At 33.6% G+C, this 17,421-nt stretch overlaps 1 protein-coding gene, 2 long non-coding RNA genes and 1 pseudogene across 3 annotated transcripts; 1 reads left to right on the top strand and 3 right to left on the bottom strand.

Moving 5' to 3' along the window:
- Positions 1–676: 676 nt before the first annotated feature.
- On the bottom strand, positions 677–1,272 carry LOC125850988 (uncharacterized). Its single transcript, XR_007444872.1, has 4 exons — positions 1,187–1,272; positions 1,048–1,094; positions 926–971; positions 677–712 (listed from the first exon to the last, which is right to left on the bottom strand). It is a non-coding gene; the product is annotated as an uncharacterized LOC125850988 (long non-coding RNA).
- Positions 1,273–6,720: 5,448 nt separating this feature from the next.
- On the top strand, positions 6,721–9,164 carry LOC125850987 (uncharacterized; annotated as a pseudogene).
- On the bottom strand, positions 8,530–16,727 carry LOC125850989 (uncharacterized). Its single transcript, XR_007444873.1, has 2 exons — positions 16,209–16,727; positions 8,530–8,637 (listed from the first exon to the last, which is right to left on the bottom strand). It is a non-coding gene; the product is annotated as an uncharacterized LOC125850989 (long non-coding RNA).
- Positions 9,672–13,804, bottom strand: LOC125850985 (putative disease resistance RPP13-like protein 1). Its single transcript, XM_049530791.1, has 2 exons — positions 13,633–13,804; positions 9,672–13,538 (listed from the first exon to the last, which is right to left on the bottom strand). Exons 1-2 carry the CDS (start codon positions 13,771–13,773, stop codon positions 9,672–9,674), a joined length of 4,008 nt encoding a protein of 1,335 aa, XP_049386748.1. The 5' UTR covers positions 13,774–13,804.
- Positions 16,728–17,421: the final 694 nt, after the last annotated feature.

Genomic DNA, 17,421 nt, shown 5'->3' on the forward strand with positions numbered 1-17,421 from the left:
TTATGAATTTTATCGATGAATAAATTTCATATTGTGTATTCCAACATTATCTATTTTATAACTCAACTTTTTAAATATATCAACATTCTATAATAATGATAAGGGATAAACGTGCAACACACGTTCCTAGAGATTAGTACATTATTAAAAGTGGGAAGCTCTTGTATTCAAAGTTGATTTACCATTTTGCCCTTATACTAGATCATTTTTTATAAAGCTCTTGTCTTCAAAATTGATTTACCATTTTGCCCTTATACTAAATCATTTTTTTATAGACTAATTTTTATTTACACCATAATTTTAAAAAATCTTCAATTAAATTAGTTTTCAATAACATGAATTGAACGGATGATTTGAAAGTGGAGTAATAATACTTTAATTATCACACTTAATTCAATGATTTAATAGGGAATCCCCTGGAGAAAAAAGTAAAAGGGAAAAATAATATGTAGGCCTACATCAAAAAAATCGACTGTATCCATCTTCACTTCAATAAAAGAACAAAAGCATTGGTAGTTACTAGTTACCAAGGCGAACGTTGTGTTCCTTGGTCAGAAAGATGTTTGAGCACTGCCACAGAAAGGTGCAGAATTCACCTCAGAAAATAGATTGGAGAGCAAAAAGAAATAAAAAAACGATATTAACAGATAATAAGATACGCACTTTAAGGTCACGGTGCCAACAAAATTTGAGTGAACCACTTCAGAAGTTTCTGCATTATGAACATCTCTTGAAGGATTAGACACCCGAAAATGGCAACTAACTGAAGTTTATACTAGAGCAACAATACATTACCCCAACCGATTGAACAAATTAACTCGTAAATTAGCTATAAACTTGTTTTCCTGTGTCCGTAGTCTACAATCTAGATATACAATTAACATGTCCCAGCAAAATGATAAACTAAAATACATTGTCAACATACCTCTTCTGGAAAATATTGCCCATTTGCTTTTTTCATCAGTTCAGCCCTATCAAAATATGCATTGTTAAACTTAAGTTTAGCAGTTAAACTAATGAAAAATGAAAAGTTATATAGAGACTTACATATCACCACCTTCGCAATAGCCGGTAACAATGCAAACATAGCAGCCCTACAGTACGATTAACATGAGAGTAAAATAATCACCAATTTCAAGGATATTATAGTCAACTCAGCACTTGAAAACAAAATCAGGGTTCTCACCTTCTCTACCCATGCTTCCTTGAACTCAACAATATATGGATGTTGAAGACGAGCGATTAGTGCCATCTGCACATCCAAGTTGCAAGAAAATCCATGTCAAGAATTTTGAATAGCTATGCATTTACGTAAATTTACATATAGAAGAGAGTCTCATGCACCAAATAAACAAGAAGAGCGAAGATGAGAACATATTGAGATGAAAAATGTATATGATAGAGACAAAATGGAGCACAGCTAGAAAACATAAGAATTTAGCCAAATTTACTTCTTGTGTTTCACTTATATAAGTTCCCAGTATAGAGTGAATCACAGATGTATAATCTTTATCAAGTGATATGAAAACACTCTCAAGGGGCAACAAGAGCTAGTCAAGAAATCGGGTAAAATCAGAATTGGCAAAAAGATAAAATTCAACTCTGAAACCAAAAGAAACTAGATAAAGGGATTCCAAGAGCATCCCTGGTCCCAAATAGAAGTGAACTTCAAACTCAATAGTTGATGAACATAAACTATTTATGACAAAAAAGCCATCATATTCAAACTTTTAAGCTAAAGAAAATATTTTTATTTCCAGTACACTCTGCCTGAAATATACTATTCAGGAGAAAAAGCCATCATACTCAATGATTTAAGCTAAAGACAATCTTCTCTTCTTCCGGCACCAAAATTTCTGTATCCTTATTTAATGGCCTGTTTGGTTCCAAAATCTGCTTATTTTGAAATGTGTCTTTTGTCAGAGGTGCGTTCCAAAAAATAACATCGGAAAGTAGCAATTTGTATTTGGCTAATCCATTTGTTAAACACTTTGCTAAAATTAGAGCAACAATTTGTGCTTGGCCAAGGTCAAAGAAGTGCTTCTGGAGTTAATATCTTAAAAGGTCACTGAACTATGAGATATTATCTTGTAAAATCACTAAACTTTATTTTGTATCACTAAAATCACTCAACTTTACACTTTTATCTTCTAAAATCATTAAACCATATTAGTCACCAAAATAAATCTGACATGGCAAAATAAATTATTTTTTATCTCATACCATCGTGGACCCCACTAATAAATAAAATTATAAAATTAATTTATCAATATACATACCCACCCATAAGTTGTCTTCTTCTAAAATAGTAAAACCTATTTCTGCCCAAATCTCCCGCTTCCTTCTTCTACTTCTTTCTCTATTTCTCCCAAAATTCTCATCTACAAAGAGGCACTATAAAGTCTATTTTAAGGTTATTGATGCTGAAATTTTTCATAAACAATGGATTCCTTCATTTCTTCGAGTGCAAAAAAAGTGGAGCAAAACTCAATCAACTCAATTTTTATTACGTTTTAATTGCTTTATTTATTGATTTTTATAATTTTATCCAATTTTATCATCGGATAAAATTATTACTTTTTATTTGTTATGATTGTATATAACATATCAAACATTAATATGTTTTTTTTTTAAAAAAAAAAATGACAAGATTTACCATGAATCAATTTGTTAAATATCAAATTCTAAAAAATAACCAATCTTAATTATTCAATATTCAGATCTAGAAGTTACATCTTAATCATTCAAATGATCATTCATATTTAGACGTATTAATCTTAATGAAAACAAACATGGCTTAAAAGTGCAAGTAGAGAAAAAGCTTCCTACTAAGAAGTTTTCTTTTTAATGCTCGAACTAGAAACCTTTGATTAAAAACAATGAAAAAAAAGTTTTAACCAAATTTTTTTATTCTCTTATTGAAATCTGAAATCTCGAATTAAAAATAAAGAAATCCAAATCATTCCATTGGCTTAGTGGTCTAAATAAGTGCTAATTAAACACCCCACGTGCTCTAATCTCTAATTACAAGCATATATGTGATAATCACTAATTGTTTATTAGTTTCTATCATTTGTTTTGTATTAATCTTCAAAATAATATATGTCATGTAGATAAGTTTGTCTCCTTTTTACAGTTTAATATGGACTAAACTACAAATATAAATTAAACTTATACTAACAACATGGCAAAAAATAAGGTCTTTATTGTACTTAATTACATGTCCTATATATGTAGTTATTTACATTAAAAAAATGTTTAATGCAAGATACCACATGATTATGGTTCTTGATCTATTTCAAATCAAACAAGATTCGATACTAAAATATTAACTAATGTGAGTATTTTAAAAAAAAGTTTGAACCAACTTATTATATAGGCATTTGTTAAGCTTTTCGATCTACTTGTTATACTTTAGATTTTGTTTAATTAGTTAACCATAATTAAGTGAAAGAAGCATATATACAAACACATATTACGTACATATTGATTTAATATAAACATTTGATACAAATAAGGAACACTTGAATGAAAATGACGAATACGATTTTTACGTATCACTCTACTAAGTCAAGCCTTTTTTTTCTCCAATTCGGTGTTCGGTATACACATTGGAGTTTAACAAAATCCAAATCCACGCCGAAAAGTTCCATGCTGGATCCGACTAAATTCAGATTCACCCCAGGAATTCCCATATTAGAGAGTAAAATACTCCTTAACAAAGGCAACTCTGTATTCAAGGAGACTCGGCCTGAGACCTCTGATTAAGGATGATGGAATACTTACCACTCCACCACAATCCTTGGTAAGTCAAGCCTTATAGGGATGGGAAGCCCATGAGAGAAGTGGCCGAAGTGCAGAGATACCCAATTTTGGTATCATCGTTTGTGTTATATATACTTACAGCGTGTAAAACCTATAGGTCACTTTGAAATAAATCCAAACGTACGATGTCTGAAGTTATCAAAGTCATATGCTTCTGAACTTAAATCATAAGTGGTTGAAGTTCAATCCCTTTTACTTGATGTTAGTTCAGATAATTTTTCTCGAAGTTCATGCACATATAATTGAAGTTTAATCATTTTTATGTAACTTCAAACATTTTTATCTAAAATTATTCTGAAATAAATCGACGCATTAAAAAAAAAAAATTGAGTACAACTTAAATAATATGGTCTGGTATTGATATTTAGCCCAACTCATATGAGTATATTACTATGCTGATATGAAATAAGAAGATGGGAACAAGAATATTCAATAATAATAGTAGCCTGGCCCATAAAGGAATGGTGTAATGTTCAATAATTAGGATATTTATGAAAAATAAAAGTTAACTAATAATTACATATTATATTCAGAGAAAATTGAGAATTGCAAAAAAAAAAAAAAAAAAAAAAAAAAAAAAAACCCGATTAGTTTAGTAAAATACATTTTAAAATGAGTCGTAATGATGGTGATTAGTAATGACATGTGAGATATTGGCCAATCATAATTGTGATTGGCGGAGGCAACTGATAGTGATCGATGGTTAATTGGTTATGATATTTGACGATAGAGGTGATTAATTTGAAAAGATGAATGCGATAAACGTAATTAGAGGTTGTGACTAATAATGGAGATTGGTGATGAAGGAATTGAAGGTGGTCGGTGCATGACAGTACTGACAGAGTCAGTATTTTCCACTAAGAGGATTAAAAAATGAAGAAAAAGCTAACACATGAAAACATTGATGGAAGTTCAATATCTATTATATAAATACATAAAAAGTAATTTTTCGTGTATAAATTAACAATAATATAATTTTCCGTCGAAAAAAATTCAAATAAACTCCATCGGCTGTACCTAGCTCCGCTCCTTATTGGTGGTGGAGTCTAAAATGAGTAATAACAAGTGGCCTTTTGATATTTATTCAACTGTATACATGATGAGACATGATATAAAATGACATATCCTAGGTGTGTCAATTCAAGAAAATTAAATTATATTAATATCTTTTTTTTCGTATCAATTTATGGGATTATATTAATATCTATTATTGCGTATCAATTTATGTGATATATTTTAATTGAATACTGACATTTTTCTTATTGTATGGCTTAGAAAGTTTTATCATAAAAAGGACAAATATACACATGTCTATAAAAACTTTTTTATTAAGAAAAGATGAACATGTTGAAATTTATTTTTAAATATAAAAATTAATATATTTTTAAATATATTAATAAAAATAATAATCATATATCATATCATATATATATAAAAGAGAACCTTAGGCCCGCCTATGTGTCGCCACCATAAACCAAAATTCCCTTTTAATTTATTTATTTACAAAACTAACCTTCCCTTTCATGAAAAGTTGCGACTTTAATGAAGAGTTGCGACTTTTATGAAAAGTTATGACTTTTATGAAAGGTTGTGACCTTTCCGAAGGGTTGCAACTTTTTCAAATAGTTGTAACATTTCCGATAAGGCACAATAAACATTTGTTCACACTACCCTTTGTTGTTTATAAATAGAGACATTTCCTCTCATTTTAAAACAACAAAAATTCTGAACCTATTCTTCTTCACAATTAAATATTTGTGTACTTTGCTCCTGTTGGTGGCTCACTGACACAATTGTTTATGTTACAGATCCTGGTATGTATTTTTATAGTCATTTATTTATGCTTATGTTATTAAGGATAAATGATAAGATGTAATAATTTTTATTTTCCTTTACATTGTTAATGTTTGTTACTACGTAATCTTGTATATAAGATAATGTAGTGTTTTAGTTTTAATGACTGATAGATTTTAAATATTATTTTATAAATTTCATGATATTAAATTTCTGTATCATATAAAATGATAGACGGGCGTACTAGAAAGTTTGAAGGTTTCTTCGATAATACTATATTGAATTTCCTTTCCTTTAATTGGAATCCTTCTATGCCGACACTTTTCTACTTTGGATGGTACAACTTATTATTTTGTCCTAACATATAGTATTTTATTGTGTTGTGTTATTAAATCATAATAAATATAATATTTAAATTGATTGTATTATTTTTTATTATTATATAATTCTAGATATTAACAATTTAAAGAATTAACCTACGAAAAAAGTAAAGTACGATGTAGATCTGTCGTAAAAGGATATATTAAACGATAAAATATGATTATTATTGTCTCAATTTATGTGATATTTTTCTAATATCAAGATCAAAACGAATCTTTCTTTGATCGTAATTTTTTCATATATTTTGAATTGTCAATTACGATAACTTATAAGAGTAATACTTCCTACGTAGTTTCCAAATAAGTAAATTTTATTTCAAAAAAATTTCTACCCAAATTCACGATCTTTGACTCTGGAATTTCAAATTGTGCCACATAAATTGCAGCAAACGAAATAATAAATAAAAATAAAATAAAAAGAATAAGATACCAACACAATCACATCAAATCAATTATAAAACAAAACATATGTATAAATATACATAAATATTATATTTAAACGAACAATGGAACGCAACAATAATAATAATACAGGTATCAACCATTCAAACAAGATGTTATTTTCTTTGTCCTTTTCATCATGACTTGGTCATTAATAATATTACTAATTTAAACAGCTGTTACTCCCGCGTAGTTGACAATTTCCATATTATTTCTACTTCTTTATTTATTATGTCAATTCTTGAATTGCCTTTTTTTCTTTTTTAATTTCTCTAAAATAAATTCTTCATTTTGTGAAGAAAATAATTGTGAGGATAATGGAGAATCCACCGGAGTGGGGAGATGGCGGAAGAGGGAGGAGAGTGGTGGTGATCGGTGGCGGAGTTGCTGGTTCCCTTATTGCAAAGTCTCTTCAATTTGATGCAGATTTAACTCTTATTGATCCGTAAGTTCACTAAGTTTGCTAATTATTATTATTATTATTATATTGATAATCGTGATGTCTGAGTCAGCTTGTCCGCACCTCAATTGATTCCACATGGTATTTGGTGCTTCCACTAGTACAAGTATGGTATAACTTTGTCCATCAAGCTTGGATTCTTCAAAATAGAACAAATTGGCAAAAAGGCCTCCGTAGTTACTATCTCAGAAAGTCACTTTCTTTGCGGAAGAAATTTGGAATCTCGAAGAAAAATGACTTTCGAAGATAAAAACTATTAGTTGAGTGATCATCTGAGAAATCAATCATTGTGGTGTACTTCAATTTGGTTCAATGTGTCTTAATTAGTAAAAAACTGTTAACAGGAAGGATTATTTCGAGATACCATGAGCGAGCTTAAGAGCAACGGTAGAGCCTTTGTTCGCGGAGAGATCATTGATCCACCACAAAGATTACCTCGCCAATGGGTGTCTTATAGTGTCTAAAGTCACTAATATCACTAACAAAGAAGTCTTGACTGCAGATGGACATCAAGTTACCAATGACTATCTTGTGGTAGCCACCGGTCACTACGATCCCCTGCCTGTAACAAGAACAGACAGATTGGAAGAATATCAAACAGGTATGTATACATATTACATAGCATCAAAAACTTCTTTAAGATATCATCCATGTGCTTAATTCGTTGGATTTACCATCTTGTCTGCTTTCCAACGAGCAAATTACTTGTACGTATAATCATATGAAATGTTTATGCTCGCTAAGTTTATCAACTTTTTGGAAAATGATAAAAAGAAGTTAAAGAATTTGTGTTTTGTATCCGTTGAGCAAAGATTCTTTGTTTCTAAATCAGCTTCTCTGGCAAGTTTAATGTCACAAGGTTCAGCCAATTGTCTTGATCGTGGCTGCTTTACTCTCTTACGAGATGTACTAGTGATTAAATCTTTTCTTTTGTGAGCGTCCTGTTAACGTTGTAGATTGCTACTTGATATTACTAGTCAAAATAGCGCAAGGCTCGACTGTTTTTAGTGTCCTTTTTGGAAAATGATAAAACAAAGCTAAAGCATGGGTGTTTTGTATACGTTGAGCGGTTCCTCTAGCAAGTTTTCACGGGATTCAATCAATTGTCTTGTCGTGAATGTTGAGATGTACTAGTGATGATATTACTAGTCCAAATGTTTGTTGGAAAGAAAAAGGAAGTAAAGGAGAAAGTGAACAGAAAAATAGAGCAAAAAATAGAAGTAAAAGCTACTGCAAAGTTTTGTTTCTTATTGATAATGGAAGCAACAAGTCTGCCTATAAATAGGCGAATCTAGGTCCACTAAACCACTAACTACTAATTAGCTACTAATCTGCCACAATATCTAAACATACTAAGATAAAGGAAACTAACTAACAAACTCCTGAAGACTTGGTCAAGTATCTGAATCACTTTTCAACAATGTTGTGATGTTCGACTAATTTTTGCATCATTCTTGTTGTTGCAAAGAATGAAGAGATAAAAGAAACTGATTCTATATTGATTGTTGGTGGTGGTCCTACTGGTGTTGAACTTGCTGCAGAAATCGCTGTCGATTTTCCGCAGAAGAAGGTAACTTTGGTGCACGACGGATCCAGACTACTAGAGTTCATCGGACCAAAAGCGTCAGACAAGACTTTAGAATGGTTGAAAAACAAGAATGTGGAAGTGAAATTGATGCAATCTGTTGATTTGAGTAATAACACAAACAACTCGGGTGGAAACAGAACATATTTCACCTTGTCTGGGGAAACTATTAGAGCGGATTGCCATTTTCTTTGCATGGGAAAGCCACCGGGTTCAGAGTGGTTAAGGGAGACGTATTTGAAGGATCGAATCGATAATTTTGGAAGATTGAAGGTTGATGAAAATCTTAGAATCAAGGGTCACAGAAACATATTTGTTGTTGGTGATATAACTGATATTAAGGTAAGCACTAAACTGCATATCTCTTATTTCTTGAAAATGTTTCAATTGAATTCTGATGCTTCTTTGCTATCAGGAACTTAAACAAGGATATTCGGCTAAAAAACATGCTCTAGTGGCCGCGAAGAACTTGAAACTTTTGATGAGCGGAGGAAAAGAAAGCAAACTTGCAATATACGAGCCTCGACCATCGCCTAAGATCATTGTTTCATTAGGAAGGCAAGATGCAGTGGCTCAATTTTCGTTCACGACGATCATTGGATTAGTCCCCGGGATGATCAAGTCTAAGGATTTATACGTTGGGAAAACAAGGAAGAAAATGGGGCTTCAACCTAAGTAATATATATTGTTTCATTCATGAAATTTAANTGTTTAGCTTTTTTGTCTGCCTCTTTTACCTATTAAAATTTCTAGTAGCATAGGATCATTGATGCTTACAAGAACTAAAAACTTTCTATTAAACATGGTGGCACAAGCTACATATAATTTCTTTGGCAATTGAGACGTGAATTAAAACACGGTAAGAGCATAAACCAATATGCAATGAGAAATGAATCCAATACCTGCCCCATCCAAGAAATATACAATTATATAACATCTAATTATTCTGACAATGGAAGTTGCACTTATTTCCTAAAACTTGTTATCGTTATCCCTGATTATCTTTTCAAAAATTTAGATTCTCTATGGAGCTTAAATATAAATTAAGCAATGTGTTTGAGGATGAGCAGACCATAATTAAAAATGAAAAGAATAAACAAAAAAACAAAGTGAAGTAAATAGAAATAAAAAGCTTCTGAGGGAAAAGAATAGCTTACATCAGTTGGAGAGCCATTCGTTTTAATCATCACATGAATTCCCGATCGATCTCTATGATGGGAAATTGAGCAATATTTGGCCAGTATTCCCCTTTGTCAAATTCTAGTAGTGGTCTGAGCAATGGACATTTTGAAATAGATAGTTTAGAGAGGGAAGAGGCCATCCCTTTTACTGGAAGGGATTGGAGATTAGGGCAATCATCTATGTTCAGCCGAGAGAGGGAAGATGGCATCCCTTTTACTGGAAGAGATTGGAGATTACGGAAACCATAGATGTCCAGCTGAGAGAGGGAGGAGGGCAATGCTGATTCAGGAAGTGATTGGAGATTACGGAAATGCCAGATCTGTAGACTTCGAAGCGAAGTGAGGTGCGAAAAGGAGGGCATTGCCTGAATTTGAGGTAAATTACCCATAATAGATAGAGATTGAAGAGAGGTGAGGTTTTTGAGATGTTGGCTGCTTAATGTTTTCAGATTCCGTATGGCAAGCGATTGAATAGAGGAAGGCAACTCCCAATTCTCACCACCAACAATCTCTTCGTCACTGCCATCATGAGAGATCCATAACTCTGTGAGACAGGGGAGTCTCTGTAAACGCCACTCCTTTCGTCCGTTCACCAGTTTCTTGCAATCTTTTATCTCAAGTTGTTGTAAATTGAAGGGCAATCCTCCTTCAGGAAAGGACTCTATTTCTGGACAATTCTCAAGATTCAGACGCTTAAGAGATGGAAGGAGTTCCTGCATACGTTCTGGCAGCCACTTCAGCTTCTTACAGCCCTCAATAAACAGTGACGTCATCTGGGTCCCCCCACATGCCACCGAAAGTATTTCAACATTCTCACAATTCCCCATATGGAGCCGAGTTTCAGTGGCAGTAGGAATCAAAAACCTAGTAAGGTTGTGGCAATTAACGACAATCAATTTGCGTGTTCTTGGGATTAACTCAGGTGATATATCATCTATACAATCACATCCTTCCACAAACAATTCTTCCAGAAACATACTCATCTCACCAACTGGCACCTCCAATTTCAATTTCTTGCAACCATATATCTGTATTCTCTTCAAGGTAGTGGGCAATATGCTAAAAGGAAAGAAGGCAAGAGAGTTACAATAACCAATATATAATTCCTCAATCTGCTTCATTCCCTCAAGTTGGGATCTAAACAGCTCAGCATCATCAAAAACAACTCCAACCTTTGGAGAATCACTAACTTTAAACCTTTTTAAACTTGAAAGTTGGATGGGTGTCTCCAAACTGAGCTCAGGGCAATTTTTAATTTTAAGCTCCTCAAGTGCAGGGAACTCTCCACTTCCTAGTAAGTGCCATTGCTTCCACTCCGGCATATCTTCAAATCTAAGTTCCTCAAGACAGTTAAAAGGCTTTTTAGAGGACAAACTGCCATAGAATTCTTCCGTCACCTCTGTTATTCCATGCATCCCTCTAATGGAAAGGATTTTCAAACAAGGGAGTTGTCCTAGTGCTGGCAACGAATAACAGTTCATGCAATTACCAATAGACAACTGTACTAGCTTAAGAAACAAAGGATCAGCTAGCCAATCTGGAAATATTGTTCCTCTATATCCAGTGATTTCGAGTTGTTTTATGTTTGAGTGAGGGTGTAGCTCATCAAGAATGTCTCTTTCAGTTTGTGAATTGTTGGCACTACTACTTTCACTCCACTCCAAAGATAACTGCTCAACATGATTCTTCTCCTTCATCTTTGCCTTCACAGCTTCCCTTCTATCAACCACATTTTCCAACTCTAAAACGGATAGAGATCCATACAAGTTTTGTGCTTCACCCAAATCTTCCATTCTCAAACCACCGAGAAGAAACTTGGCTCCCACTAGCACTTGCATGCTTTTCAACTTGCTCAGATGTAATGGAATCTTCAAGTGAGAAGTGTTGCTTATGTCAAGGTAATGTAAGTTGATCAACTTCTCCATCTGCAGCGGTAGCTCCTCAAGATCAGCACAAGATGACAGGAGAAGTGTCTTTAAGTTATACAATCCACAAATGGAATCTGGCAACCTTTTAATCTGTGTCTTAGAAATATCCAAAAATCTCAAGATCTTTAATTCGATAAACAAGTCATTTGGCAACTCCTTAATCTTGTAATGTGACAACGATAATGCCCTTAAGGATGTTAGTCTTGGCAGTATGTTATGCAACACCCTCTTGCTTAGTTTAAATCGGTAATGGAACTTGATATTGATTGGAAGTAATGTCCTCAGCTGCTCTGATTTATAGAGTGATTTCAATTTCTGAAAGTCACCATATATTCCTGTATAATAGGACATGTGCCGACATTGTTCCAACATATGCAATCCTTTGTTCTCTTCCAACCTTATACAAAGATTTGAAGATGCAATTTGGGCCAAATCATTGACAAGGTCATGCATTAAGAATTTCTCTATGTCTCGTTCAGAAGACTTCGAGCCCATTTCGAACAGCGATCTTGATCTCAGCTCGAGAAAGTATTGGTTACCTGAATGAAACTGCTGTACCAGACCATTAGCAATCCACAGGTGAATAACTTGGTCTTTGCAAAATTGATAATCTTTGGGATATATTGCACAATAAGCAAAACATTGCTTCAAACGTGCAGGAAGATCATTGTAGCTCAACATCAACGCTGGTAATATACCATTCGAACAAATTGACAGCTCCCATATTTCACTTCTTAAAATGTCTCTCCACTCATCCACCTCTGATTTGCAGAGTAAAACACCAGCAAGTGCTTTTAGAGCTAAAGGCAACCCTTTGCACTTGTCTGCAATTTGTTTTCCAACCTCTTCAAATTTTGGATGTTCCTCAGGATCCCTGTTTTCTAGTGAATGTCGTTTGAATAGAGCCCAAGAGTCTTCACTAGACAGAATTCCCATGTAGATTGCCCCACTACCCATCATCAAGGCAACACTCTCTTTACGTGTCGTCACAATGATCTTACTTCCTATATCTCCGTGTAGAAAAACATTTCTCAAGTCATCCCACTCAGGATAGTTATCATTCCACACGTCATCAAGGACAACAAGAAACTTCTTCCCCTTTAAGCTTTCCTTCAATTTAACTTGTAGCTGATTAAGATTGCCATCAGCCTTCAAGTCAAATGAGCCAATTTCTTGAAGTAAACCTTTTGTTATTCTGAAAGCATCATATGCCTCAGAAACACAAAACCAAGCTTTCAAAACAAAATGTTTCTGCACTCTCTCATCATTGTAAACGGCTTTAGCAAGTGTTGTCTTACCCAGGCCGCCCATTCCAACAATAGGAACTACAGTCAGCTTTTTTCCACTTGCATCTTCAGACAATAACTGGTCAATCAGTTCCTCTATATCATTCTGCCTTCCAAAGATATCAGAATCATCAATCAAAGAAGTTGAAGGTGTTCTAGTTTCTTGTTTAGTCGAACCAAAGTGCTCTTTTAAGCCAAGGTGACCAATTTTCTTTTCCAACACCTCCAATGTTTCAATGGTTTCTTCCAACTTTTCCTTTATGTTAACAAAGAAATCATCACCCAAGAACAGGTTGCAAATCCTCCAATGTTTCAATGGTGTTTCTGCAAGATTTTGATGCTGACCTTCCACCTTAAGTCTCAAAGCTTCATAATTCACTTCTTCGATTAAGTTTTCAGCAGAGTCCACAGCATCTCGAAGCTCATTAAGCCAGTCTCTCACAGATGGATTTGATGCCTGCTTATTCTCTGCATCACTTAGCACAATCTGAAGACCATGCAAAGTCATTTTCAGCTTCTTTAAGAGCCGAACATGATCCTTATGCTTCCGAAACATGTTGAGCAGATCACCGTGAGGAGCAAGCCTATCAAAGAGAACATTCAAAGCTGAAGAGAGAAATGCACCACCAACTGCTAAGCCAATCTCCATTACTGAAATCTGCAAATCAAAACAAGGAGAACACAAAATGATTCTTTAAGAATTTTGACATAATATATCTTCAAACAGTCTCTCGTTAAGAACTTTATTTTACCTGCTGAATGCTAAGAGTAATTTGCAAACAAGAATGACCACTGATTTCTCTCAAACTCTCTCTTTTGCTAGTGCTCTTACTTGTAATTGATACAACTGTGTTTGCAAACTGTCCTTTTTCCAATGGAGTCTGGTTTTTCATTACTTTTTCAATTCAATAATTGAAGCAAGAGAATAAGTGTGGTTGTAGAAAGGACCCCCCAAGTAATAAATTTCCACAGACCTCATTATTACCGTGCTAAAAGGGATTTGCCAAATCATGAATACGTTGTTGCAACGGTAAATTTATCTTCGTGTGACTTATAGTGTCACAGATTTAAGCCATGAAACCAGATACTAATTTTATATTAGGTTAGGTTGTCTACATTACATTCCTTGAGATACACCTTTTTCCCAAATCATACTAACGAGGGATGCTTTGTACACTGAGCTGCCCTTGCCCTGTCTCTATGTATTGAAGCACAATGTTTTAATTTATGACCATAACATTTATAAGTCTCATTTTATTTTGTAAACATCGTGCTCAAGTAAACTAGGACATTTACATTAAAACAGAGTGAGTACATCAATTCGCAACCATATGGTCTATTTTGTACATTGACTATTGAGTTATTATAAAGTAGTGGAAAAAGGACTAACGCTTGGGACAAGACAACACAAGTTGTGCGAAAAGTAATTTATAAAGTTCAATTGTCACCAATCAACCTTACCCCTCTTAACTACACACTCAAACCTAATAAAAATCAATAAAAAGCAAGTATTTTTCGATTATGCTATTCATTTAAATTCTTACCTGACAAGGTAGGAGTAAGGTCTGCGTAAACTCTACTTACCTGAATTTTTCGATTCTGTTATTCATTTAAATTCTTTTGCTTGTAATTAGTAAAATTATGTTTTAGCTAATCTACAAGAAGCAAACTGTCCTCTTTTCTCTTTTCATAAAGTATGACTCCACTAATTGAATAAACAAAGATTAATTGAGGCAAGGTATCTTTTGCTTTATGTCTATTCATTATTTTTGCTCAGTGTAGTGCTTAATTGGGCCTAGCATATCATGAATACGTTTTAGAATTGTGAAGAATTGAAATCTGTTTCATTTTCCTTTTCTCTAAGGTAATATTTTTTCTATGTTTTCTTGAGCCGATGGACTATCCGAGACGACCTATCTACCCTTTAGGTAGTGGTAGGGTTTGCATACACACCCCACTTGTGGGGTTATACTTGGTATGTTGTTGTTTTCTATTTTTCTATGTTGAAGGTCCCTATTTAGGTCCATGTACAACTCTGTCCCAATGGATGAACTGAAAACAACGATCCACCCCTTTATGGAAATGACATAACAAATAAACATCCAACATATAACATGCACCTCGTGTAGGGCTCTTATCCCCTCATTAAATTTTATGTCACGTAGGATTTATGTGTCTAATTATTCAACTTTATACAAATTCAAGAGTTTACTTGTTAATATCCAAATTCAAATTGTCCTTTTTTTTTTTCCCTCTTTTCCATGAGGATGACTTTTCATACAACTAGAAGAGTCTTTTATCTCAATTGAATAATTGAGACAAAAGAGGAAGGATATTTTATTTATTTTGGGTGAGTGGGTGGGTGGGGGATGTGGACATCCATATAGAAGGAAAAAGAATCAAAACTGTCCTTTGTTGATGAAAAGTATCACTTTTCACCCAACAACAACACTTTGTCTTCACAATGTTTTATTTTCATTTCTTCTTACTTTACTATCATTATTTTTTAATACTTGAAAACACGTCAAGAAGTTGGAAATTCGATAACACCAAGAGCTATGGTAAAATGATAAAAGTTTTCCCTTGCAGTTGTTTTGTTATAAACATGATCAGAGATAAAATTTTCCGTATTTAATTAGAGTTTTCGAGCTTGAATGGTTGAGAATTGTGATAAAGTCCTCTCGACAGTGAGAACTAAAACACCCCATAGCAAATTATTACCAAGCAAACTCAAATTAGGTGAAAACTTATATGTATTTGTTATTTACAATAAATCAATACATACCACCCAATTCACATATTTCTATTGGAAATAAACTTTCACCAACTGAGACAAGATGCTTTTACATGTTTAATTATCTAGAAACGACCTCTTGTATTTTTTTATACTCCCTCTGTCGTCCACTTTTATTTGTCATGATTTTCTTTTTTAGAGTCAAACTATAAGAACTTTGACTAAATGCATTTTTTCATCATATTAATATGCAAAAAAATTGCAATTTATAGTTGTTGTTGCAAGAATATATATGTTTTCCTACTAGTGTTGAACTTGTTGCAGAGAATGAAAAGATAAAAGCAGTTGATTCTATATTGATTGTTGGTGGCGGTCCTACTGGTGTTGAACTTGCTGCAGAAATCACTGTGATTTTCCTCAGAAGAAGGTAGCTTTGGTGCACGACGGATCCAGATTACTAGAGTTCATCAGACCAAAAGCGTCTGACAAGACTTTAGAATGGTTAAAAAACAAGAATGTGGAAGTGAAATTGATCCAATCTGTCGATATGAGTAATAACGCGAACTACTCGGGTGGAAACAGAACATATCTCACGTCGTCTGGGGAAACTATCAAAGCGGATTGCCATTTTCTTTGCACGGGAAAGCCACCAGGTTCAGAGTGGTTAAGGGAGACGTATTTGAAGGATCGAATCAATATTTTTGGAAGATTGAAGGTTGATGAGAATCTTAGAATCAAGGGTCATAGGAACATATTTGCTGTCAGTGATTAACTGATTTTAAGGCAAGCACTAAACTGCATATCTCTTTTTTCTTGAAAATGTCTCCTTTTTGTAGTGACGAATCTTGTGTGTGTTCCTAAGAAAAGAAATTTTTCCATTATTCGTGGTCTTGAAAGGTCGTGAAAACGTGTAAGAGCTCTTGAATGGAAAAGAAATGTGACTCCAGTTCCTTCAGAATCAGTAGTCACTCGTGTAGGCTGTTTTGACCATTATTGACATATCAGTAATAGTGCGGAAAGAAGGCCCTGTTCCAAGTTGTTCAAGCATACTGGTATCGAGTTTCTAAGGATTTATACATAATTGGGAACACTAGGAAGAAAACGGGGCTTCAAGCTAAGTAAGATATATTGTTTCATTCATGAAATTTAACATCATTTTGAGTGAAAAAATGACATCACTGAGTTTTGGATGAAAATTGTAACTTTTTCCAGCTTTTAGTTGAGAGTTACAGTACTAACAATGCTAAGAATATTGACAATAGATCCTAAAAAGTTTCTCTTCATCTCGCAATTGTGTGAAGTAATGTAGCTTCCATTTTTTTCAAGTAGTTCAACCTTCCAGAAAAATTGCTAGCTCTGACCCTGGCGTGGATATCTGGTTGTGAATCCATGTAATCATACGATTGACGTTCATCCTGAATCAACCAAATCATCAAAATAACATGAATTTTATACACTACACAGTAAAGTCACAAAACTATTATTTGTCACATTAAAGTAATTACCCCAGCATCGAAACAGAGACATATGATATTCAACAAACCTTTATGAGCTTATAAAATTTGTAAATATCCTCAACATATTTCACAATAGCCAAGTGATTAATAACAATCTATACTAATTTTAGTATGTCAAAGAGTCCAGAAGTAGCCTGAAACATACTCGATCAATTACACTATATACTGTTGTTGCTTTATTTTTCTACCAGTCAAGGGGATCTCTTCAATGGTTTTAATATCTTCGTTAGCGTTATAAATGCTTAAGATGCATTCAATAATCAAATTATTGTTAAGATGCATTCACAGTT

Source organism: Solanum stenotomum, unplaced genomic scaffold (assembly GCF_019186545.1).
Source record: "Solanum stenotomum isolate F172 unplaced genomic scaffold, ASM1918654v1 scaffold21358, whole genome shotgun sequence".
NCBI lineage: Eukaryota > Viridiplantae > Streptophyta > Magnoliopsida > Solanales > Solanaceae > Solanum > Solanum stenotomum.